General features: G+C 40.7%; 2 protein-coding genes across 6 annotated transcripts in view; one reads left to right on the forward strand and one right to left on the reverse strand.

Moving 5' to 3' along the window:
• The window catches only part of RNF19A (ring finger protein 19A, RBR E3 ubiquitin protein ligase), a 57769-nt gene extending 38715 nt beyond the window's left edge, over window positions 1–19054 (forward strand). For both annotated transcript variants that reach the window (XM_074554346.1, XM_074554354.1), the window contains exons 4-11: window positions 3923–4131; window positions 6044–6188; window positions 6746–6908; window positions 11348–11462; window positions 13484–13645; window positions 14282–14495; window positions 16020–16163; window positions 16527–19054. In XM_074554346.1, the coding sequence (XP_074410447.1) occupies window positions 3923–4131; window positions 6044–6188; window positions 6746–6908; window positions 11348–11462; window positions 13484–13645; window positions 14282–14495; window positions 16020–16163; window positions 16527–17202 (1828 nt within the window). In that variant the 3' untranslated portion in view covers window positions 17203–19054. The remainder of the gene's footprint in view (window positions 1–3922; window positions 4132–6043; window positions 6189–6745; window positions 6909–11347; window positions 11463–13483; window positions 13646–14281; window positions 14496–16019; window positions 16164–16526) is intronic.
• Window positions 19055–23220: 4166 nt separating this feature from the next.
• SPAG1 (sperm associated antigen 1) overlaps window positions 23221–25386 on the reverse strand; it is a 37962-nt gene continuing 35796 nt past the window's right edge. For all 4 annotated transcript variants that reach the window (XM_026795282.2, XM_026795249.2, XM_014264407.3 and 1 more), the window contains 2 exons: window positions 24565–24921; window positions 23221–24399 (listed from right to left, as the gene is read on the reverse strand). In XM_026795282.2, coding sequence (XP_026651083.2) covers window positions 24268–24399; window positions 24565–24921 — 489 coding nt within the window. In that variant the 3' untranslated portion in view covers window positions 23221–24267. The remainder of the gene's footprint in view (window positions 24400–24564; window positions 24922–25386) is intronic.

Here is a 25386-nt window from a genome sequence, read left to right on the forward strand (position 1 = left end):
ATATTGTGCTTTTGGTACCATGATTTTTCCTTATACTTGGAGTGGCAGGGAAATGCTTCACAGTGGTAGATGAGTTCTGCTTTTAATGCCCAGATAGTGCCTTCTCACTGAATTCTCATTACTCTGTGTTTAAAGTGGAATAAAGTTGGCTACTTGGGTACTTCCTCAGGAGGATCACTGTTTTTGGTTGTCATCCTAAACAAACAAGGGCTCCTGCAATCATGTTTTGTCTTCTTCCCATCCTTCTACTGATTGTTTTGAAACCTTCAGAACCTTTAGGCAGCAGGGATTGAGAATTCAGCAGAAGTTGATCTAAGTACTTTAGGGGAAAGGGCAGACATACTACTTGAACAACAGGCAGACCATCAGTAGTGCCTCCAGCAAGAGCAGTACCTGTGTATGAGTCCTCCGGTTAAAAATTTAAATTTGGCTTTCAGGCAGCCACCACAGCACTGTCTGACAAGTGTGTATGTGCCCAGCCGAGGGAAAGCACACAGAGGGAGGTAGGAAGGAGAAGTGGGGTGGGAGTGGTGTGGAAAGTAATAATGGGGATTTGATGTTGTGGTGGAGCTTAGCAGGAGGATGAAGAAACTGTACACGTGTAAGGTTTAGGGAAGCAAACACTACTCAGACTTCCACAGAAGAGCCTTTGCTAACAAAGGCTATTCAGGGATGATGCATGACATTCAGTGCACACAAACTGCAGATCAGCAGACATTTACTTTAATAATTACGTGGTGCAACAGTAGTCACTGTTTCTAGTTGCTTTGGCAGCTAATCCACTTGTACAATATGCAGTTAAAGCTGGGGTTTATTTCTTTTTCTGAACAGGTTTTGAAGTGCCATACTGGCAGAATGCATTAGGGTTATGACCTTTTAGCATGGATCAAATATTTCATGAAGGAAATGAATGGCTAATTACTAAATGTGCAATTAATCCCAAAGTAGGAGAGGTGCAATAACTTCAGAGGGTAGCATAATTTCCTGAAGTTGACTTGAAGATTGGAAACAAGTACTGTAATAAATAGGAAATAGGTGTGAAATTGAGCATTTTAGTAGGAAAAAATTACTGTAGAAATAGGTAAAAAATGGATGGTGCACAACAGTGCTTCAGCTCTTCTCAGTGTTGATCAAATGTCCCATGTAGTATTGTTTCAGGGTTTGGCATCACACTAAGTCAAAAATCTGGACCAGATAAAGAGCAAATAATTATAAAATGTTCGATCCCTGAAATGAAAAAATTGAGGGAAACTAGATCAGTCTGTTAAAACATAGGAGTTTTTTTATATCATTGGTCTCCGGGGTTCTAAGGAAACAAGTTAATGGTTAAGAACTAAATAATTCTTTTTCCTCTCTGTTTCAAATTTATTTGAGTAAAAACAAGTCCTAGGGTCAGCAAAACATGAACCAAACAGATCTTGAAACAAAATTATCTACAGTACCAAATGTATTGCTCTTACTTCTATCCCAGTGGAGAACTTCTTATCCTTCCCATAGGAGAGCTGCAGATGAGTTTGGAGGAGAGGCTCTGCTGCAGCAGCTCTGCCCTGGGTGGGCTGAGGGGTTTCCTGGGCTGCTTCATCCACAGCTTCTGTTGCAAGCTCAAATGCATCCTGATCATGTTGTTACCTGAAGCACTGTGAAAGTCTGGACCAGCTGTAACCTACCAGCAGTGGCTTGATGGGAGACACTGTCATAGGTGGTCTTTCCCTGAGGAAGGAGCACTGGTACAAAACCTCATGAGCCTTCTCCTAGAACAATATCTTTATAGTCTGTTTTTCATACCAGTTCTCCAGTGTAATTTTAACAGGCATCACTGAATCAGTATTCCAGATGAGTTCTGTCTTTTCTTCTGTTTGAATTATTTAATGGTTTTGCTCTGAGATTGTATTGCTGACATCATTAGAAGAGAGCAGCGATGCCTAAATGTTCATGCCTTTATCAGGCAAAAAGCAGATCATGCAAACAAGTATAGATTCTTCTTCCATCTTTTCACTGTGCAGCCTGCAATTAATGGCTCACTGCCTCTGGTTTTTGTTTTACTGGGTATTACTTTGAGTTTGGTTGATTGTCCCTTCTCTCACCCTAAACAAGAACTTTAGGCCTTCACATCTCCTTTAAAAAGAATGCAAATGTTAAAATTAAACTTGTAACCCTGTACAGTTGGAACTGAGATTTTCTCTGGTCTAAAAAGTTACTTTCTAAAGGTTTGCCAAATTCATCAGTACCAGTTAGGGAGTGCTTTCAGGGATGTGCCCATGCTTTATTAGTGATAGAAAGGTGGCAGGATACAAAATTGGTACTTGATTCTGTGTCTTAGACTTGAGGTTTTTTTGGTCTAAGATTAGCAAGCCTTGAATGTATCCCTGTATGTTGAAAGAAGTGTTTGGATCAGAGTCTCTTTGTGTACATGCAAAGCAATTATCTCTTCAGTTTGCAGAAAGTGGGGAAAATGAAGCTGATTAACTTGGCAGCAATATAGAAGAGTCTAGCAATTATTGAAATAAATCTCTACTTGGAAAGCAGGAAATATTTGTAAACAGACAAGCATGTATCTCATTTGTAACTGCATCATCTGTAAGTGTTGAAAGTCCTATTTGTTTGCAAGATTTCCTAGTGAGGAACATCAAATATGCTGTTTTAAAACAATGATGGAAGGGACAGGATTTGCATTAACTTTGCAGAGTTTCAGATCTAGCTACTTAAATAAAAATAGCTAAATTTTAAGTTAGGCTTGTAAGTGTGAATATTTTTTAAGTATCATTACTAATAAAGAATATTTTGAGTTAACGTATGCAACTGCTATAAACAGAGGGTAAAAATAAACAGTCTTTAAAAATAAAATTACCTTAATTTGAACAGACAGAAACTTAAGTCTTGTTGCATTTATAAGTCTGTTGAAGTCTACTCAGGGACCCTGTTCATGTGAATAAAAGCATGCATCTGTTTTAAATGTTCATACCAGTGGACTTAGTATTATATATTTAAAAGAAAGCTATTACATAAAATTGTTGAAAAAAGCTACAATGGTTATGAATTATAAAACATATATACATATGTTTGTATTTACTGTTAATGTGAACACATTGTGTTTTTACCCTGTGAACTTTGGAATGCAGGTCTAATGAAGGAACAGTTTTGTTACTTTAGCTCTCACTGTATAGAACTGTTCATGTAGTCTGATTACAAAGTAGTGTGACACAGTTTTGTAAGTCTCAGCATTCTCGGAGGTTTTTTGCTCTGTAGTATTGTCAGAGTGGCATTGAGGCCCAAACTCTTGCCAATTTTTACATTTGCATTTGAAATGTATTTTTAAATGCCTTAATTATTGAGAAACCAAAATCCTATTTATAAAATATTTGGTTCATTGTTTTGACATTTTAAAATACAGAGAGTTAACAAACATCTATTTAAAGTAAGTAGTAGTATTCATGATAAAAGGCAATTAGTAAAATCCTAAAATGTCTTGCAGTGTCAAACCAGTTGTTGTTACAGCTGTAAGTTACACTGCAATGGACAGGGTCGGTCTAAGACATGCCCAGAGTGACTGGGACACTTCTGAAACTGTAACTTTTCCTAATTGCTTAAACACCTTATTTGGGTTTATTGTCCCACTCTTCTAAACTGTGATGTTTCTTGGTGACTGTAAACCGTACAGTATTGCATTCAGCTTTAAATACAGTATATTTGAATACTGCATGGAGTAAAGGTGAGTGAGTGTTGCAGTGATTTTAGTATTTCTGTACAATCTTAATCCAATGCAATGGCAATAGAGTTGTGGAAAGAGGAGTTTAGGAAGGAAATAGTCAGCTTCTGAGTGCACTGCCTTTGTACCTGCTCCAGCTGCCCTGACAGCTGCGTAGTCAGCTTTGTTCTATACCTAGAGCTGGTGTCATGAACAGAATTCTCTCTGTTGTTCAAGGTACGCAGTGATCGCGTTTGGATGTGCCAGCTGCCCCAAGCTGACGTGCGGGCGCGAGGGCTGCGGGACGGAGTTCTGCTACCACTGCAAGCAGATCTGGCATCCCAACCAGACCTGCGATGCTGCTCGCCAGGAGAGAGCCCAGAGCCTGCGCCTGAGAACCATTCGTTCCTCATCTATCAGTTACAGCCAGGAGTCTGGAGCAGCAGGTACTTATGACTGGGGTGCTGTGTCTGTAAAACATCTCGTCTGGACATTTGCACAATTAGCCCTAGATAAGGAAAGAATGGAATAGTGACATGGTAGATAGATACTAGATACTTTGTCTTTCAGAAACATAAAATAATAATTCTAAATTTGGATTAAAATTTTAAGTGTTATGCATTGAAGTACTCTGTGACCAGAACATCTGACTTAAGTCTTAAAAGCTTGTCACCATTTAAAGTTCTTTGTAGTTGAAAAATGAGAAATCAAACTTGCTGCAAGGCATCCTACTTTTGCACATTGACATTTTTAGTTGTATCACTTAGTACACTTGCTTTCTCCGCTGTAGGTGAAGTTCCCCAGCTGTTAAAATTAAAACTCGTAACCACTGATTTTCTGTTTTCAAAAAGACTATTACTCTGATGCCAGCTTTGATGTTTGATATGTTTGTTAGTACTAATTTCTGGTTTTCCAGGAAATGCTCATCTGTCTTGTCTACCAGAGGGCAAACATCTCTTAAAGCTGAGCTTGTTTGTAACTCCCAAAAAAAGCAGATAAACTATTCAGAGTAGTGTTTAGCACATCAAAATTCCAGTTTGCTGTTGATAAGAATTGGCTCTGAATTACACCAAGCTCTGATTTATTTGGCAGCTTTTGTCTCTGCCTGAACAAGCAAGGTAGATATTTGGGATAAAGAGTCCCACTTGCACCTTGTAGTTAGAGCTGTTTTTCTGCCATCCAGCCCCTGACTCAAGAGTCTGTAATTTGTAGTTTGCACCGGCTTATTTTAATAATGTATCCCATTTTGCCCTAAAAATTAGCATCCTGCTTTAGCTTTCAAATAAAATGGAAAATAAGCTAAATAAATTAGCACAACAGCTCCTTTCCTTACCCTTTCAGTTTCTCTCAGCCTGAAGAGCAGTAGCTCTGCCTCTCCTGTGCTGAAGAACTTGCTCTGTACTTTCTGCCCTGTAGGCTGTGCGTGTGTTCTCATGTGGGAGTAGCTAATGAATCTTTTCAGCTGCTGACTCCTTGTGTACTGGGCTTGGTACAGGTCCTTTTTTCTGCTGTTCTGCACCCCTTTAGGTATTCCTTTATCAAGTATGAGCTCTCCTTTCCCTTTGTCTTACCCAGTAGCACCGAGGCAGTAAACTTGGAATTCTGTGCTGGGAGCTGCAAGGTATTTCTGCTGCTGTGAGTAAACAGCTTGTCCTCAAGTGCAGGTGCTAAACAGGAGTGAAGATCACAACTGTGGGGGGTGTGTGTGTGTTTCACTGTTGCTCAATGACCCCTTGTTTGACAGAGCTGATCACTTAACCTCATTTTTCCACATTTGACTTGGGAACATGATGATTCTCCAGAGTTTTCTTCTGCTCCACTATATTTTTGGGGGAAGTTAGTAAGTATAAAGTAGGGCTGTGAAAAGGACTCAAGAGGAGGTTGGCAGTACCAAAGAAGACATTAATGTGAATGGGGAGATGGATTTAAGATATGTTAACAGAGTGGAGGCTGAATATTAAAGTACAAGATTCATAACAGCATGAAAGGTAAAAGAGGATTATATTTAAAGAGACCTTATTATCAGTCCTGTATTAGCATACATTTTTAATGTCAGACTCTAATATATATTTCATTAAGCTTAGAAAATCCTTTAACAGAGAGTATGCATTAACTATTCAATTACTTGAATGTGGTCTACTACACCTTGTTTTCATTAGTTTTGCTCAGTCCAAGGTTTGTAAAAACAGATTTGATATCAAGTCATGGCCAAATGAAGATTTGTAAAGAAACCTTATAAAAAACTTCTTCAGTTTTTCAGATAACAGTTCAATCAGTTTTCCCAAATGTATGTCTGTATTGTGATTATATTTGATTGTCTAAAGAGCTGATATGATTCTAATATTTGTCTTTAAACAGCTGATGACATAAAGCCATGCCCACGCTGTGCTGCTTATATAATAAAAATGAACGATGGAAGCTGCAATCACATGACTTGTGCCGTCTGCGGCTGTGAATTCTGTTGGCTGTGTATGAAAGAGATCTCAGATTTACATTATTTAAGGTACATTTAAGAAAAAAAATTCTGTGTGGTTGGTGATTTGTTTTCTAAAGTATTTAGAAGGAGATTCCCAAGTGCTGTAAGTCTGGCTTTCTTTTTCTTGGAGTAGAGAATTACAGTTGAAGTATTCATATTAGAGAATTAAGTCACTTTTCAATATATGTATTTAAATTAGTGTTTTATTACTTTTATTTTAAAATATTTTGTAAATTTTGTGCATGCAATGTGTTCTTAATACAAATCAAATATTTTGGATTAACACACCCTCTTTTTACTGATGTCCTAATACATTTATATTGTCCTTGTATTAGGCAATACAGAAATTCTGAGTATACAGGTTACTGTGAGCCATAGATTGGTGTGTAGCAATATGCTTCTTGTTACATTGCAAAATATGTTCTTAAGGCAAAAAAAAAGTCTGATTAAATAACTGATGATGCATTACATCTGTAACTTGTACCTAGGGACAATAATTTTGTAACTAGAGAAATGTTCAGTAGTGTATAGCTACCTTGATTAACTTACTGCTTCTTTACAGCATTCTTATTTCTCTCTATTAGCCCATCAGGTTGCACATTTTGGGGAAAGAAACCATGGAGCCGTAAGAAGAAAATCCTGTGGCAGCTAGGGACACTTGTTGGAGCTCCTGTGGGAATTGCTCTCATAGCTGGCATTGCTATTCCTGCTATGATTATTGGAATTCCTGTCTATGTGGGACGTAAGGTAAAAAGTGCTTCAGCTCCCAGCATGCTTCAGGTTTTACCTTCTGTTGTATGGCTTGGGTGATTCTGTGTTAACTGGGTATCTTAACTGGCCTCTAAAAGAAAAGACAAAACAAAAACCCAAATAATCTCCAAAATACCAAAGCAGCCAACCCCTGCTTTGTTTAAGGATATTTGTGTCAGTTATAGAGGAACAAAAAGTGTTTTTAAGAATCTAGGTTCTCTTAAAACTTGCAGAGCAAAACACTGAACAATTTGCAATTTCTACATCCTGCCATGAAAGTTCCAGCATGCTTTTTCAGAATTGCTCTGGTTTTAATCTGTGGCTTCCCTTCTGTCCCTTAAAATGAAATAATTTTTAGAGCACAAGGAAGACAAAAAGGATTTTTTTTCTGAAAAGCAGCTAATTACCAGAATTTTAGTATAAAATTATACTAGTTCAGGTTTTTGTATACACATATTTAAGCATTTATACTCAGCAGCTTGTTAATTGCCTTGGGCCAGTCCACCAGTGTGGAACAGTCTTCAGTGCTAGCTGGCTTGCCTTCATTTTACTTCTTCTAGGAAGGAGCCAAAAATAATCATGTTAAACAGAGGGCAGTTGGTATATTTCCTCTTAAAAAATAGAATACCTTTTACTATAAAGTAATCAACAAAATCTTATATGTAATTTAAGATATAGTAATAAGTTATCTCGATCTTTTGGAAGTAGGCTTTTTGAAATAATGGCTTGGAAGATTTGTTTTTCTGCTTTTATCAGCATGGATTCTCGCAGTGACTGGCACAGACTCATCATTCTGCATTTGTTGGTGAGGGAAGGGGGAGTGTGTCTGCTAGACAGAATGTTCAGGGGTACAGCTTTTCCACTGTATTTGTTTAATCTTTTTCTTTCTAACAAGTACCCTACTTTCTGCTACAGTTGGGTTTTGACCTTTTTATTCTGTTACAGCTTAGTCCCATACAGTCACTGGAACCTTGTAAGTGAGGAGAGGAAGGAGGCAGCAGTTACCTGTTTCAAATTGCACTATTAGCTTTTCTCATTATATTTTGGAATAGGACCCCATCACAGAGCACCTTTCATGTTCTAAAGTCTCAGAGCATTAGTCTGTGAGGGCAGCCTGGTGAGAATTTCTGTGCCCCCCAGTGCCTAGTGGTCATTTCTCTGTGACCCTGTCAAATATTTGCACTTCGAAACATCTGACAGTGGAGATCTCACAGGCCCTTCAAGCTTGGTTTTCTTAGAAAAATTTTGTGTTTCTAACATAGATATAGGAAGAGAATTTGCATTAGATTCCTACTGATCTATTCTTCGGCTGATGCAGAGAATCCTTTTGTTTTGCAATATGCTGTTACATATTTAATGATACTTCAGGTCCATTCTTAACAAACCTAGCACTTCCAGCTTTTCTTGACAAGCTGTCAAGAAAACACTGGTTTAGGTTTCTGATTCTCTTCTTCTGATCTCCTTGTAGTTGTTCATGCCACCTTTTTGTCCAGTTTGAATACAGCAGTGAAGCTGCAGCATTACTACTGCTGAGTTAAATGAAAGGCTGATTCTGTGCCAGTAACTACCACTTACCTCTTCTTCAGCTACGTGCTATCTTCATTTTGTGTGCTCTAAAACACAAGCCCCTTCCCACGTACTGGTAATTCAGGCAATTGGCTTCTTCTTACAGGTAGTCTTGAACTCATTGCCATTCAGCTGCATCTGGTCATGTCTTCTTACAGGTAGTCTTGAACTCATTGCCATTCAGCTGCATCTGGTCATGTCAGGCCATTTCAGCTGCATCTGGTCATTTCAGGCCATTTTTTCAGCTTCTCACAACTGGAGTGAATTCTGGCATTCTTGCAAGTATGCCAGATTGTACTGGCTTGAATTTCAACACACACGTTCTCCTTCCATCTTCAGCATTATTGAAAATGTTCAATACTCTGGGATCCAAGGCACATCTCTCAGAAGTACAGAGTGAAGAGTCTCAATTTGGGTAGTTAAAAAATGACTATTCACATGTTTTCTGTAGTTTAACATGAAGTGTAGTAGATTTCTCTCATCTTTTTTTTTTTCAATCTGGACTATTATAACTGCTTGACTGTCGTGCAAGAATGTAAGAATTTAATTAGTCAGTGTGTGACATCTGTTTCTCCCCATCCTCAAGGCTGACTTATCTTGTTACAGGAGAAAATTAAATTGGCATGATTTCTACTTGAAAAAACAACCCTCAGTGTGACCTTTTTGTTTCCTACCTTTGCTTTGATGTTTACAAGGTCCCAGTTTTCAGGAAATGAAAGTTCATTCAGTGGTCTTTTACTTCTTCAACTTCTTGGTTTGTACCCTTTTTAAGATTATCATTGCCATTTAACCATTTCCAGTTTTCCTGGATTTTTTTTTCAGACATCTACTAATAATAATTTTCAAAAATTACTATTAATGACTCTGAAATTTGGCCTGCTGAGATATTTCTCAGATCAACTCATGTAAGTACACTCCAATCTGCTGTATTTGTACAGATCTTATTTCTTTGTTACCAGTTGTCTGGCTCACAGTTGATCTTCAATGACAACTGAAGGGAAAAGAAAATAGGAACAGGTCTCCAGTTTCATCTGCTGGCTGTCTTTATTTTTGTTAAACAGCAAATTGATCCAATTTGGTCTTCCTCTTACTAGCACTGTACTCATAGAATAATTTCTTCTTGACTTTGATATCTCTTGCTTTTTGTGTCCTCTAGGTTAACCTTTCTAACACCCTCATGCTGTTCTTCTATACCCATTCATAGTAATTTGACCTACTTTCTATTTCCTTAATGCTACTGCTGCTTTGGTAAAGGAAGCTTCATTGTTCTTTTTCAACATTCTGTGTGTCCTTTGCATTGGAAGAGTTTGTGCTTGTGCTTTGATAGAGTTTCCTTGAGGAAGTGCTAGTGTTCTGGTTTTATAGATATAAGTCTTTTAACCTGAGAGGTTTCTGTGTTTATTGAAATCTCTCTTCTGGCTTAGTGTTTTTGTTTGATTATTCTTTATTATTTAGTCAATATCCAGAAGAGTCTTATTTCATAGTAGTTTCTACCAGTGTGACCTCCTATCTTGATGTTTTAAATCAGTTTCTACTCTGTTACTCTGTAACCTCTTCCTTCCGTTCCTTTTTTTTTTTTTTTGCTTTGTGTTTAAGGAATTATGGATGTCTGTTTGTTGTATTATGCCTTTTGTTTCAGGAGTTAAAATTGTCTATAACAGTAAAAGTCAGCACTTTAGGTGATCCTGCTAATTGCTCAGAGCCCCATGAAACCTGATCTTTCTGGGTTTATAATTCTTACATACACTGTGAGTGTTCATGTTCAGTTTTTCCTTTTTAATCCATGGGCATGTTCAATATTCAAGTGCTCCCTCACTCTGCATTGTACCTCAGAGCAAGTAAATGCATTCTCATTGCACAAAGCACAGTGCCTTCTGTGCCCTTTCTTTGCCTGAACAAAGACTTTGTTTATTCCAAAATGAGAACAGCCCTACCAAATCTCTAACTGAAATTATATTGTAGAAAGCACAGCATTCAACAACATGCTATTTAGAAAGCATGGCACTCATTTTTTGTCATTGTCTTCTTGTATACTCATCTTTTGTGTTCTTCTTTAGATGGAGTGAGGATTAACTTGGCTTTGTGACAGCCATTAAGATACCTGTTGTTCCTTTGTAATTATATCTTAGATGTAGTGCATACCTCTGAGAAACCGTGTTCCCAGGGAGAGTAAATGAAACACACAAATGTGGCAAGTCTCTGTAGAACAGTGATCTTTAAAGGCCTCTCAGGTTCTTGTGGGGCTTGTGGCAGGTGAGTTTAAGGCAGTCACATTGCAGAGTTATTGCAGGCTTGAATAACCAGTAAGAGGTTTGGGCAGCAGGTTCCTCAGTAAACAGAAGCACAGCTAAGACTCAGGCTTGCAGAAACATTTCTTGTCTCAACAGCTTGTCATTAGGGGGTGCTGGAGAGGTGGAGTTCTTGCTTTCCCCTCCCTCCAGGTGCTGTTTGGTGAAGGCTCTCTTGTGGCTCTCTTATGTCAGCCTGTTTCTATAGATCTAGTAATCTGTGAAGGTTTCAACTCCATACTGTTCAGAGAAAAGACAACTGGGAATGTGTCAATTTGATCATATGTGGCAATTCCTTTATCCTGAATTTTGTCTGCTGTTCCCAGCCATGTAAGCTGGAGTAATGGTTAAACAAAGCTCTTCAATTACTTAGTTCTTCAAAGGCTGAGAATAAATGCTTAATTGCTGGGTAGGAGGACTTGGAAGAGATTGCCTAAAATTAAGATATGTATAAATTTTATTTTCTTTGAGATAAGAAATAAATCGTTGCCTAGAAGTGACGATTGCACTTCTTCCATCCTTGCAGCAATGTATTATTGATGTTGATAATACTCTAAACCCCCTTTCTTTTCTTCTTTCAAGATTCACAATCGATACGAAGGCAAAGACATTTCAAAGCACAAGCGAAACTTGGCTATAGCAGGTGGTGTAACCTTATCTGTAATTGTTTCTCCAGTTGTAGCTGCAGTAACTGTAGGTAAGCAAATACTACTATTTTGTGTCTTGGTAGCACCTTGCAACCAGAGCTCTATAAACACTCATGAATAACACAACTAAGTGCTGCAGTTTCCTTTTATAGGTGAAGGAACCAAGACAAGGAGGAATCTGAAGTTATACATTTATTGGGACAGAGTCAAGAATACAGTACTTGATTTTCATGTAGCATTTCCTGAAGAATTAAGACTAATTTTTATCTTGAAAATTGAAATTTTCACATTGTAGTTTCTGGCTTTTAAGATTTAAATATTTAAAGGTTTTTTTAAATGACCAAGAAAAAAACTGTTGCCACAGAGTCTATTCATATTTTAATAACTTCATATCAAAATTTTCTCCATGCAGAACAAAAATAGTCTCTTACACTTAACATTGCAGTAGTTGACAAACCACTTATTTTGCTCTGGGAGTCAGTTCAAATTACATCACACTTTTTATTATGGTGATTGTTGAGTATAGCATTTAAGGAGAATCTTGCTGTTCCTTACAAAATAGTTGTCTCATCTTCCCAGGTAATTTCAAGATCACTGTAAACCCAGATTGTTTTTGAAAGGAGGGGACTTGCCTGGCACTGCCTTCTTCTTTATTGCAGCACAGGCATCTTCACAGTTACTCAGTAAGCTGCTGTGGATAGCTAACTCACACTCAGACACAACATTTAGTTTTAAGCTGGATCAGCCCCCTGTACACACATTTTGTCTGCAGTGTTCCCCCTTGTGCCAGAAGCAATGCTCAGAGAGTAATCAGTAATGTCCAGAAGATAAGGCCACTTTTAGCCAGTGATGATTCAATTTGGCCATGAAGCTTTAAACTGCTTGTTATCAGTGGTGGGCCACTGTGCAAATGAGGCTATGCCAGCCATGAAACTGCTGTCAGTCTGCATTGCATTGTTCTCATGTGCTGTGGTGTCAGATCCCTGTTAAACAGGTGGTGGGACACAGAGTCTCATAGTTGTATTTATAGGTCTGCCTTTCTTCATTTCTCTCAAGCTGTTTCTTATTCCTGAACAGAGATGAAATGTGGCTTTTCAGGGAGAGCTCTTGGGTTTTATTTTGTGGAGTTTTGCTCTTGCCCCATTGCCATTAAGAAATGGCCTCCAGTCTCAGGGCATTGTGTGGTTTTCAAAAGAATGACCATAAGAATATGGAATGCCTCCTTGAATGTGAACAATTTCTATTGAAGGAGACTTTGGAACCCTTAATTTAGATTGGACTTGAGTAGCCTTTCTATTAGGTCTGCTTCTCTCCTGACATTTTCAGAATGTGCCAACTTGACATTTTCAATCTGCTGGTTTTTATATCTTCTGTATACTTCCATCAGCAAAGCCATGGGATGATTTAATTCATATGCCAAAGGACTAACTTTCATCTTCCACTCAAAGTGGTGGGATGGATGTGTGTGTATCTGTATCTGTCTGTGCTTTAGTCTACAGTTCCTTCAGCTGGTTCCCCTTAATTCCTGCCACTGTACTCCATTGAATTGTTTACTTTTAAAGGAAAACTTATATTGAAAATCCTAGAGTAATAATAATGTTAAGTCTATTAAATTGATAGCAAAGCTGTGTCTCCCTTTCGTGGATGTAAATTGAAGCCCCTTATTAAAGTAGTGGAGGTGCTAATATTTTCAGTTGAGCAACATTTGAAATAGATGTCTGCTTTTTCTGCCTCTCAGGTGGAATATCAGAGTCCCCAGTGGAGCCTTTGTGAATCTTTAGAGGACTTCAATTTTGTTTGTAAATTATGTTATGGACATATGGAAAGTATGAATTCGTCAATCATTAAGTTTCTCTTCCTACCAGTGCTGGCAGAGGACATTCTGCCTGCTGAAAGTACTTTCCTGTCATTTCACCTTTGTGATTTACCAGTATTTCTTAATTTTGCTCCCTCTTGATCTCTTTCAAGTGTAATATTAATCAAATATTAAGTTATCTTGGAAAATGAAGTTGCCTTTATGAAAGGCTCTAAAATAAGTCAATTTAATGAAAAACTCTACTTCCCTCTGTAGGTATTGGTGTTCCTATTATGCTGGCTTATGTGTATGGAGTTGTTCCCATTTCCCTCTGCCGAAGTGGAGGCTGTGGTGTGTCAGCTGGCAATGGAAAAGGTGTCAGGATAGAATTTGATGATGAAAATGATATAAACGTTGGTGGAACAAATGCAGCTGTAGGTAAGAAAATGCAGTGTTGTGTTTTCTATAAATATGTGGGCTTTGTGACTTGTATTTTCTATCTTGGATACTAGAGTAGCTACTTGCATTTGGGGCTGCTTCTGCTCATTGCTGAAATTGCACCTCTCAGATGATAATTGCTTCTGTGTGTCATTTTGTGCTGGGCTGTAATTACAAAGTTATTGCCCATTTTAATCAAAGCCAAACTTAAGTCTTCTCCATAGGTAAGAGTTTTAACATACCATTAATATTGCTCTTTCAGAATCCTGGTTTGTGGAAGCTGGTTAGATTTTTTATTTTTTGATAGGGCCAACTAAAGACTGGTCTGATGCTTCAATTTTTTTATTACATGGCACTATGCTGTGTGATGGGTCTCTCTGCATTCCTTTTATCCATGTCCTATCCGTGGTTAATTTTTTGCTGATGTCAGGCACAGCCATTATAACAGCACCAAGAAAGGTGTCTTAAAATTATTTCTGATTTTTTGGGATTTTTTTTTACAAAGTTCTCTTTTTGTGACCATGTGTTTTATAAATCCTTCTTCTCAGCATAATTTCAGCAGCAGCTTTCACGGTCACATTGCAGAAACAGCAAAGTGCTGCTTCCCTAGCTGAGGGGCCTTGTGTGTTTCTGCAGATACGACGTCAGTGGCGGAGGCGCGGCACAACCCCAGCATCGGCGAGGGCAGCGTGGGCGGCCTGACGGGCAGCCTGAGCGCCAGCGGCAGCCACATGGACAGGATCGGCGCCATCCGCGACAACCTGAGCGAGACAGCCAGCACCATGGCCCTGGCTGGGGCCAGCATCACGGGCAGCCTCTCAGGGAGTGCCATGGTCAGCTGCTTTAACAGGTGAGGGGCCTGCTGCAGCCCTGCTCCTCCTGCAGCCACAGCCAGTGCACCTCCTCCCTTCCCCAGCTTTTGTGTGCCATGGTGAGCTGCTTTAGTGGGTGAGGGGCCTGCTCCAGCCCTGCACTGCTCTGCTCCACCTGCAGCCACAGCCAGTGCACCTCCTTGGCTTCCCAGTTTTTGCTTTTCAGTATCAGTTCCTATTAAACAGAAGTGTCTCTGGGAGATAAACAGTTCATCCCTGACAAACTTACTGTTTTTCAAGAGATCCTGCCTGACCACAGTCCTCAAGATTTTGCTTTTGTTTAGGCTGAGTGGGGCCTGAGATCTTGTTCTCCTGCTTGCCCAGGAGAGCTGCCTGTAGGCAGGATCAGAGGGAGGCAGCTCATCTCTCACGCAGTTGTTTTCTCTGATGCACCTCACCCAAAATTCAGAACTGCTGACTTGTTTGGTCTGCAGGCACCAAGCTGTGCCTCAGAACACCTGGGTGGTGTGTGGACTCCAGATGGACTTGAGGCAGGAGGGGAAGCAGATGAACACCTGGCCTTGCCAAGGTGCCAACTTCTTGTCACATGCTCAGTGCCTTTTGTGAATTTGGACTTTCTGTGACTTGGCTCTCCTGCACCCTGAAGAAAAAGGGAGTGTGTAGAAAGGATTATTAGCATGTGGGTTTCAGAATGAAATTTGCCCCTTAAATCAGCTGCCAACACTGCTCATTTTGAGTAATTTGGCATTCCAAGCTATATAGAATAAAGAGAGTGGGATAGTATCAAGAACCCCCCTCTGCTGGGACATGTGTACCAGGCTGTGACTGCTAAGTGAGATATACATACATACTATCTTCTTTAAAGAGCTGAGAGTTTAAACAAAAAAAACAAAACAACAACAACAAACACACACAAAAAAAAAAACCACCAAAAAAACCCAAACCCCAATTTCAATGTCAGTACACAGATAAATAAGACATTTGGAAAAAAGCTTGTAATTTGATTTCTAGCATATCTGCTGAGCCCAGCTTTAGATTGCTCAGGTTTCTATTATTCCTGTTGCAGTTGATAGCAATACAATGTAAAGCAGAGTACAGAACACAGTTCTCTGCCTTTTATTTGATTAGCAGTAATTTGCAGCAGGGGATACATGGGTACTATCATGTCTTGAATTTATGTACCCTTCTGATTGTTTTCACCATTTTTAGAGTGTAGTGTACGAGCTGCAGAAGAGCTGTAGCTGAACCTGGAAGCTGTCCTTGTAAATCTCAGGAGGAAAAGAATCCAGAACTTTTGGTTAACACCTTTAGGAAATTACTCTGGTTTTGTTTTGGGGTGTTTTTGTTTGCTTGGTTTTAATAAAAAGTAATTTTGACAGTGGGAATGGAGAACATGTGTCAGTAGGGTAAATAAGCTTATCTGTACTGGAGTGACTCAAGAATTCTATTTAATAATTACTGACTTATTTGCTCACTGCCATCGACAAAGTGTGCTTTAACTGTTGTGGTAGTATGTGTAACTTTGTCTTTCTCTTCCAAAGACTGGAAGTGCAAGCAGATGTGCAGAAAGAACGATACAGTCTGAGTGGAGAATCTGGCACAGTTAGCTTGGGAACAGTTAGTGACAATGCCAGTACCAAAGCAATGGCAGGATCCATTCTGAACTCCTACATCCCTTTGGACAGGTAAGGGAAATGTGGTGAAAATAGAATATTTATAAGCCTTGCTTATTAAAGGATATTTTAAGCATGCCTCAGCTGTCCTGCATTCGAGATTATACTTTGAAACTAGATTTCGTTACAAATGGAATTGGGTGTGACTGCTTTCTGCATTTTGCCAGGGTTATTTCCAAAGAGGAATGCCATTGCTGTAGCTCAGTGAAGCATTTGGTGGTTCAGACTTTGTGTTTTCCTTTGGGCTGTTATTTGGTTAAACATTTCCCCTTACCAAGATAGTGAAAGTGAGAGAGGGATGTATGTAGGAAAGCAGCAAGAGTTTGTTCCACCCTCCGACGACCTCTTACACTGACGGATTCTCCCGTGTTGCAGGGAAGGGAACAGCCTGGAAGTGCAGGTGGATATCGAGTCCAAGCCCGCCAAGTTCCGGCACCACAGCGGGAGCAGCAGCGTGGAGGACGGCGGCGCTGCCGGGCGCGGCTGCTCGGGCCCGCCCGAGGGCAAGGCCGGCGCCGCCAAGTGGTCCAAGGACAGCACGGCGGGCAAGAAGTGCAAAGGCAAGCTGAGAAAGAAGAGTAGCATGAAGATTAATGAGACGAGAGAGGACATGGATGCTCAGCTGTTGGAGCAGCAAAGCACAAACTCCAGTGAATTTGACTCTCCCTCTCTGAGCGATAGTATTCCGTCTGTAGCAGATTCGCACTCCAGCCATTTCTCTGAGTTCAGCTGCTCAGATATGGAAAGTATGAAAACTTCCTGTAGCCATGGCTCCAGCGACTATCACACTCGCTTTACCACAGTCAGTGTTCTCCCAGAGGTGGAAAACGATCGCTTGGAAAACTCTCCACAGCCGAGTGGAATCCCTGTGCCTGTTCCAGCTGCCCCAAGCACTGATGTTCCGCAGCTCAGTTACATTGCTGAGGAAAGCATTCAGAACGGATCTTCAACAGATGTGGATTTAGGTGTTGGTGAACCACTGAAAGAAACAAACAACAACCATTCACAACAGGCTGTGGAGTTAAGCACTGATATTCAGACTGAAATGTAAATCTGTAAGTGCTGCAAAAATCTATTTGCCACTAAAGAACCCTGTCAGAGCTGGTTGAATCACATGCGACTTCTGTAAGTTTCAGGTGACCAGCAGAAGCAAGGTTTTGATACAACTTCATTTTCTATATACTTGTCTGATAAGGCAAAATACTTCCTATGGATCTTCAACCTGTATGAAGAGACATGAAGGCTTTAACCAAGTGCATTACAGCAGTACAAATATGTCCATGTTTTGTATTTTTGCCACGACTTTGCTTGAAAGCGTATACTTGGTGTATTTAGATAAAAATTGGTAAATTCTTAATATGTTACATGCTGAAATGAATAATATGTCCTGCACTGTTCACTTGGAAAATATGGGGTTTGGGATAAAGGGTGTTAGCTGAGCATTAGTGACTTAAAACCATTCTTGTGTGAACTCTTAAATTTAAGGGAAGCAAAGACCTGCAGAGACCTATACAAACATACTTCAACAGTGAATATTCAGAATGACAATTATGTTTCATAACTGGACACACTGTATTTAGAATGCATGTCGAATGAACTGCATATCTTCAGATGGATGTAGCCTGTGTCAGAAGTGTTTGTATGTGTGTACACTTTGAGCAGGGTTATGGCTTTTACATAATTTCAAAACATAAGAAATTGGTACTTAATATATGGTGGAATGGAGACATCACCTGTGTAGAACAGTGGGGTTGCCTATTTATTCATGCAACCAATCATGCAGCAGGTAAGGCTACTATATAGTGTATAAAAAGTGTAAAATAACAATCCAGTGATTTCTAAGCATTGTAGAAAAGCAGATGCAGTCACCGTTCCTTAGGGGGAAAATTGGTGCCCCGTCCATTCTTGGTGCCTTTGGAAAAGACTGGGTTTGAAGTGCCTGGTCGCCTGAGGATTTTACTGTAATGTTTTCCAGAATGTCCTCTTTGGCCACCTTGGATCACAAAAGAAAATCCTAGTGAATAAAATGACTGTCATAGATACAATAATGAGGTATTGGCCTACCAAAGACTCACTCAGGCTTTAGTGGACTTGACATCTCTGTGCAAGACATGCCTGTCTTCAGTCCCAGAATCTTAAGTGCAGTGCAATGACTGCCCAAATGCAAAGATGGGTTCCAAATATGCTGGCTTTTTTCTTTTTTTTTGCAAATGGGAGATGTACAGCTGAACACAAGCTGAAGTTGGCCAAAGCGCCCGCACTGTTAACATTTTTTGCTAAGTAATTCACTAAAATGAAAAAAGTTGTGACTCTCAGAATAACAGTTAACAATGTTCTGTCTTGTGTTTCATGTATTGCCATTATGGTGCTACTGGAGGTTTGATTGGATGAACAGAATGCCATGAGCTACAGTCCTCTTCCATGACTTATCCTCACCAGTTTCAGTAATAGCTTATAACACTAGTGCCAGTTACGTTACTTGGTAATGCTTGTTACAGTATTTGTATATTTGCAATTCAGTTTTGCTCAATAATATGCGTGTAAACTGCATATCTGAAATAAATGTCTAAATACTGACTTCTAGTGGCCAGTTGTTTAATGTGCTGATCAGCCCTATGAAAATGTGGGTGTTCCCAGGGAGCCTTTTTTCCTGACTGCTCTTATCTCTTGCTGCTTTTAAATATTTTTATTTGATTAGGTGTGCTTTGGAAGTTGAATGTTCTGATTCTTGGAAGTGTAAGATCTAAAGTCAGTTGTGTTTTGTACAAGATTTCAGCCTTCTCTAAGATGAAAATAAATCTGATCTGCCTCTCTGGCAGGCAGAACAGTAAATGGTTTTGGGAGAGGGATGCAGTTCTGGCAGGAGCTCTTTAAATAAAACTGCACAATCTTGGCACAAGTCAGATGGCTGACTGAACTCAAACTCTGTTTTCTCCATCTGAAGTAACGCTCTTCTCAGTTCACATGGCCTGCACAGAGTTCTTTCTGAAACACCACAGATTGGTCAGAGTTTCTGGGTAACACCTGGTGTTTTTGCTGAGCTGAACTGCCTGTTCCTTGGGCTCATTTTCTCACCTGCATCACGAGAGGCCAGGGAAGTGAGAAACTAAAACCAATGGGGATGCATTGCAGAAGCCCAGGCTGGATTGCCTCACCCCAAATCCATGTGCAAGTTATGCTTCTGTCAGATGGAAAAGCTATTTCAGCAAGTGTAAACCTACCTCTTAATTTCTCAGGACTTCAGTTTTGCTGTGCAGGTAATTAGAAATATGGTTTACTCTTGTAAATAAATTTTATCAAATAATAGCATTATTTTCAGTCACTCTGAAGTCATCTGATAATTTTTACATCACTTGAAGAGGTAATGTTAAAATGCAGGTAAGTTTTTTCTGGAGATAAGTTTTTAGCAGCAAACCATTTTGCTGATTAATTTTGTAATATTTTTTAATTCAGAGGTAATATTTCATACGTGAGGCAGTCTTAACAGCACCAGTAAATTTAATGCAGCACTGAATTTTGAGTCTATAAAAAAGTAAAATATACTCTTCTATTAATACACTAATGTAGAAGAGGCTTCTCTTATTTACAGATCTATTGTAAAAATTCAATAACTTTTTTTTACACTGAAATAAATTACAGGGATGTCCCACATGGGACATCATCTGTAAACTGGATCTTTCCTGTAATTTATTTCAGTACACACACATAGTGGGTTTTATTCAGAAATTTTTTTCGTGATTCCTGGCTGATTTGACTAATTCATGTCAGGCTGTGAATCTTGAGGAAATGTATTTTAATACCTGCTGTATCTGAGACTTTGAGATAGTTACAACATTGGATAAAAGCCATCATAAAAGCTTTCCTCATGGTGTTGCATGTTGTAGTGAAGCATCCAGGCTTGTACATCCATCCTTTCATTCAGTCAGTGTCACAAAGTTTTGCATGTATGAGCTAATTAGTTTTTACTGTTGCATAAAGATTTTTTGACTGACTTACATCACTTCCAGTCCTTCAGACTGATTTTTAAATAGTTGCCTACTTAGTAATACCACCACTCTGATGGATAATAATGCATTTTAAAGATAATCAAGCAGAAGGTTGAAAAATACTAGAATTAATGAGCTTAAAACCCATGAATATTCTAATTCAGGTGAAACTGTGGCAGTCTTGAACTTTGGAATGATGTTGAGATTTATTTAGAATCACTTCCTGAAATGACAAAGATCTGAGGAGCACAGTTACCACCTTGACCACTCCTGCCAGTCCCAAACATGGATCTTCCCAGAGGGAATGGTCTGGTGTTGCTGTGGGAGCAAAATGGATTTCCCGCGAGGACTGAAAAACCCCCAGGCCCAGTCGTGGTGAGAAGCACAATCCCAGACTGGTGACAAGGATTTTGTTGCCTTTGGTCTCAAAGGGTGGGAGAGAGAGAGAAAAGTGGCTGTGAGGTACTTGGTAATCAAAGCTGGTCTGGGGGAAAAGGAGATGGATGCACAGCCTTAGGGCTGACACTGAGCTTTGTGCTGAGCACAGCCCCAGGGCCTGGCAGAGGCTCTGGGGAGGAATCTGCTGTGGCCCCTCGCTCTGTGCCAGCCGGGTCACTGAGTGGCTGCCAGGGGTGACTCTCAGCACCTGCCTGCACACAGGGACAGCAGGAAGCATTTGGGGGAGCAAACCCAGCAAGCTGCCAGGTACAGCTCTCCTTGCACCAGGTCCTGGTGAGCTGGCTTTACGAAAGCTGGCTTCATTGTTCATTCCATCTCAACAATAAGGACATTAAAATTCCCAACAGCCTCAACTGGAGTGCTTGTGTTCAGGCACCAGAGCTGTGCTGCTGGGGCTGTGTGGGCTCGAGCTTCCCTTTGCTCACAGGCTGCATTCTCAAGCACAGCATTCTGTGCACTTTATCCCCTTATAATCCCTCTTGCTTACAAGGAAAACCACTCCCATGTTGCTGACTGTGTTTACGCGGGTGGCATTTCGCAAGGAGCAGCCGAGAAGTGGCACAGCCTTGCAAGGAAATGGCACTGCCACAGAAGTGGCACAGGGTTGCAAGGAAATGGCACTGCCACAGCTGGAGGCTTCATCTGCACTGCAGTGTGTTACATGTCCTCAGGGAGGGCCCAGGGAAGGAACCAGGACTCGGTTGGTGATAATTCATCCCCCCCAGCCAGCCGGGCTGAGTCCCTGCTCCAGCTGCCCACCCTTTGTCCCTTGGGGAGCTGCAGCTCACAGGCACTGAGCAGAGTTACACTGACCTGGGTCATAAATGTTCATTACAGCACGGAAGAAGCTTTGTTCCCTGCTGTTCAAAATGATGTTATGTTGTTTATTGTAACGAACAAGTCTAACTCTTCTGAAACGCCTGGCAATCACAGGAGTAGCCCTTTATTTGTGCAACTGGATTATGTAAAGCAGGGCAGGGCCTGATGAGTGGAAATACATCCCACATAAGGGCAGAGTGTGGTTTGCCAGTAACTGAGCTCTCACCACCGCCTGCACCTCTGGGCAGGGAGAGTGGGAAGTGGTGGCCCTGTGGTCCAACCCTGCCATGCTGACACTCAGTCCTGGCAGCACCTGCCAGCCCGGAGCTGGCTTCTCAAAAACATCAAAAATACTTTGAAAGGATTAAAATAACAACAGTTGTGACCCACCCCATTCCTTGGCTGTTCCCTGGCCACTGACTGCATTTTCAGTGGCTACAGAAAGAATCTTGCTGTCATCTCTTGTGTGGAAACCAGAGATCTGTGTCCAGGAGCAGCTGGGTGTGTGCAGGCCTGGGGGACACATCCTCTGTGCTTGTGACTGGCTGCGCTATTGCCACTCAGGGTCACATTCATGCCCCTGCTCCCATCACCTGCTTTTGTCCTGCTCTTGGGTTTGGTTGTTTTTACAGAGGTGGAAGTTGACACTGAGGGGGTGAGTGACAAGCCAAGCTCATAACACCATGCTGGGATGGGGGTCTCCCTGCCACAAAGCCTGGTAAGACACTTGGGGTGCTCTTGCTCCCCCCTTTTGCCCACTCAGTTGTTTTTAGGTGCTGTGTCCACACTGCAGTGCTGAGGTGGCAGCTGCAGTCCCACCTTGGCCTGGCAGAGCAGCCAAAGCTGCAGAAGAGATTATGGAGGGCAGAGGAAACAAAAAACAGCATAAATAAAGGACAAGCACAGAGCAGAAAAAAAGACTTAAAATATGGGAGTGTTCAAAAATAGGGGATAATTAGATCAGGAGATAGGAACTGCCCAGGAAGAGAGGAGCTCCCAGCCCAGCAGTAATTCAGCTCTGTGGCTTCTCCTACTGGTCATTACACAGATGGGACACAAAACACATTTTGCAGCAGGTGAGCAAGGAGCAAGGAGCTGCTTTTGGCCTGCAGCTGCTCCGGTGCCACGCCTGGGATGCTGCAGCAGCCTCTGTGCAGAGGCCCCTCAGCCTCGCTGGCCAAGGACATGGTCTGTGCCAGGTCACCCCACCTTTGCTCTTCAGCTGCAGCTCCTGGGGGCTGCAGAGATTTCTCCCACAGTTTCCCAGACTAAGGCAAGAGAATGACTTGGCAGCCCTTACCTGTCAAACACACGGTGAAATCCACACCTAAAGATAATTCCATTCTGCAGCCCCTGCCCCCAAAATGCCCTCCAGTGCCCCTTCAGTTTTGAAGACTGGTGTCCTTGTTTTGAGCTGTTCAGGCCCAATCAGCAGCACAGTCCCTTACATGTGTTTGATTCAGGTTTTTACTAAGTTCTATGTCTTGAGAAATTGTTCAGGCCCTCCCAAATGCTCTCTAAAAAATTACCAACCTCACAATGAAACCTGAAGGAGGCAGGACCATCACCAAAATGACTGCAGGCAATGCTGCTGCTTTACATCCTAACAGCCAAAGTTCAGGGTCTGCCTTAACCTGAGGAGATCACACACAAATAAAGTGAAACCTGTTAATTGCTAAGCATCAGTTGCACTAATGATGCTTTAGGAAGTACAAGCCTCATTCTTGGCACCCCAAGCTGAAACTCATAATCCACATGTGAGAATTGTAAGCCTAAAGTGTACTGAACCAGAAAAGAAGCCATAATTGTATTTCTCAAGAAAATAACTTTATTAATTAGTATACACCTGAGAAAAATTTTCATTAGAACAACATTCTTAATGATATTTCTGCAGTGCTAAGTGAGTTTGATATACATTTATATCATCTGTGCAAAGAAGGCATCAGGGTATCTGAAAAATTGAAAAGCTTCACCTTTGAAGGAACTTTGTCAGAATCAAATAAAAAACATAAGTAATGCCTGAAATTAAAAATAATTATACTGGTCCAAAAAATTGTTGTAGTTTTATAAATATATCTGTAAACAGAAATAGCTGGTATTTTAAATAATCTGAATACAAAACTCAGAGTTCAATATTTCTATTGTGCAGTGCAGCTACCTGTTCTTCTGTCACTGCCCAAAAGAAGTCAGCAAACCAGCCATCCTCCTGAACACACAGGAAAAGAGTTCTCTGTAAAAATTACTCACTTGTTAAAAACATACCCATCCATTTAATAATTGTTTCCATGACAAGCTAATCAATAATTCATTCATCTTTTTTGTTAAGATGTTATGAGCCAAAATATTTAAATCTGTTTTGTACAGACCAGGAATAGTGAACAAATAGGTGGTCCACAGGAGTTTTCTGAAAAATGTTAATACTTCTTGTAAACTCATTTTAGCAAAGTTACTGCTAACTGACCCATTTATCTTGAAGACACTTCTTTTATCACAACACAGAACTCACAAAATGATGTAACAAGTGATGACTAAAAATGTATTTACCTACTGTACCATCAAGGTATTTCCCATTGCATATATAAGGTAAAATATATTTTTCTGAGTCTAAATAAAATCAGTATGCCAAATGAAATGAACTCTGTTACTGAACACAGATGGGCATTAAATTCTAGAGATGTATACAACTACCAGAAGAAAAGAGCAGCAAGTTTTAAATGTGCATATGCTGTCAAAACAAAATAGAATTCCAGCAGTCCAGGTAAAGACCCACTTGAACCCAGGCAAGTCCGCAGAGTTCATTCATTCATCTTCTAACATGAACTATATGCATGCAGCCAATAAACTTTAACTTCTTAAAGTTCATAAACCTTTTTAAGGCTCTCAAGATCTTCCAGTGAGTACTGATCACTCTGGCTTTCTGTAAGTAAGTCAAACAGATGCTGTACCTCTTCTTTTTCATTTTTGCTGAGAAGAGCCAGCACCACCTGAAAAATACCCGCAAAAAATTATTTTATAATCAGCACAGGTTAAGTGAAAATCATAATATCTGACAGAGACACATAAGTCAGTGTTTTTCCTTTTAAGATATTAAAATTTCCTTTAGATTTCTGTGCAATTTAAGTAACCATTCAATCAGTGTAGGTTCTTACCTTAAATCTTTTGGCTTTGCTCAAGTAGAACAGGTGCTGATATGCAAGGCCAGGATCTTTTCCAGCTATGCAATGTTCCAATGACTGGATAAAAAGCAGAAGGATTTCTCCTTCAAGTTTGTTACTTAGCAGCACTGGCAGTGTTTTTGGATCAGTAGTTGTTAGGAGATCTGCACAAGCAGCTTTGTCCTTGCTGGCGTTCAGTGCATTGATGATCTGACCGAAGTCGTAGGCGTTGGGGGGCTCTGAAACGCGGAGTTTCTGCGAGGATCTCCTGGGCACTGCCTTGGGCTCGGCCTCCTCAGCACCTTCTGCTGCGGCCAAGGGCCCCTCTCCCCGCTCAGCAGGGTCACTCACCTGCACAAAGTGGCAACAGATCACTCCATGTGGACACAGAGATAACCTGAAGCTTCACAAACTGCATTTATCCATCACTGGATTAAAGCTGGCACTCTGCTCTTCATCAAAGAAAGGCACCCACCTTCTTCCTTGTCCTGCTGCCCCCAGAACAGGAGCTCTCTAATTCACTTTTAAAGGCTCACAGTGCAAAGTGTATTTTTTACCCCTCCTTTTCACTGCTTGGCACTGCACTGTGGAAACACCCCTGGAGAGCACCAGGAGAAAGGAGGACTCCACACAAGTATTAATGTGAAGCTCCAGAAGTCAGGGACAGCTGGAGTCAAGGCAGCAGGCACCCACGCTCCATTCCTCTGCTGTGCCTCCAGGGCGCCACAGGCACATGGCAGCTGCACCAGGCTGCTGTTTGCAGGCTTGCTTTGGAAAGAGAAAGCTCAGCATGGATAACCTGCCTCACTATCCACT

Source organism: Zonotrichia albicollis, chromosome 1, assembly GCF_047830755.1.
Source record: "Zonotrichia albicollis isolate bZonAlb1 chromosome 1, bZonAlb1.hap1, whole genome shotgun sequence".
In the NCBI taxonomy this organism is placed as follows: Eukaryota; Metazoa; Chordata; class Aves; order Passeriformes; family Passerellidae; genus Zonotrichia; species Zonotrichia albicollis.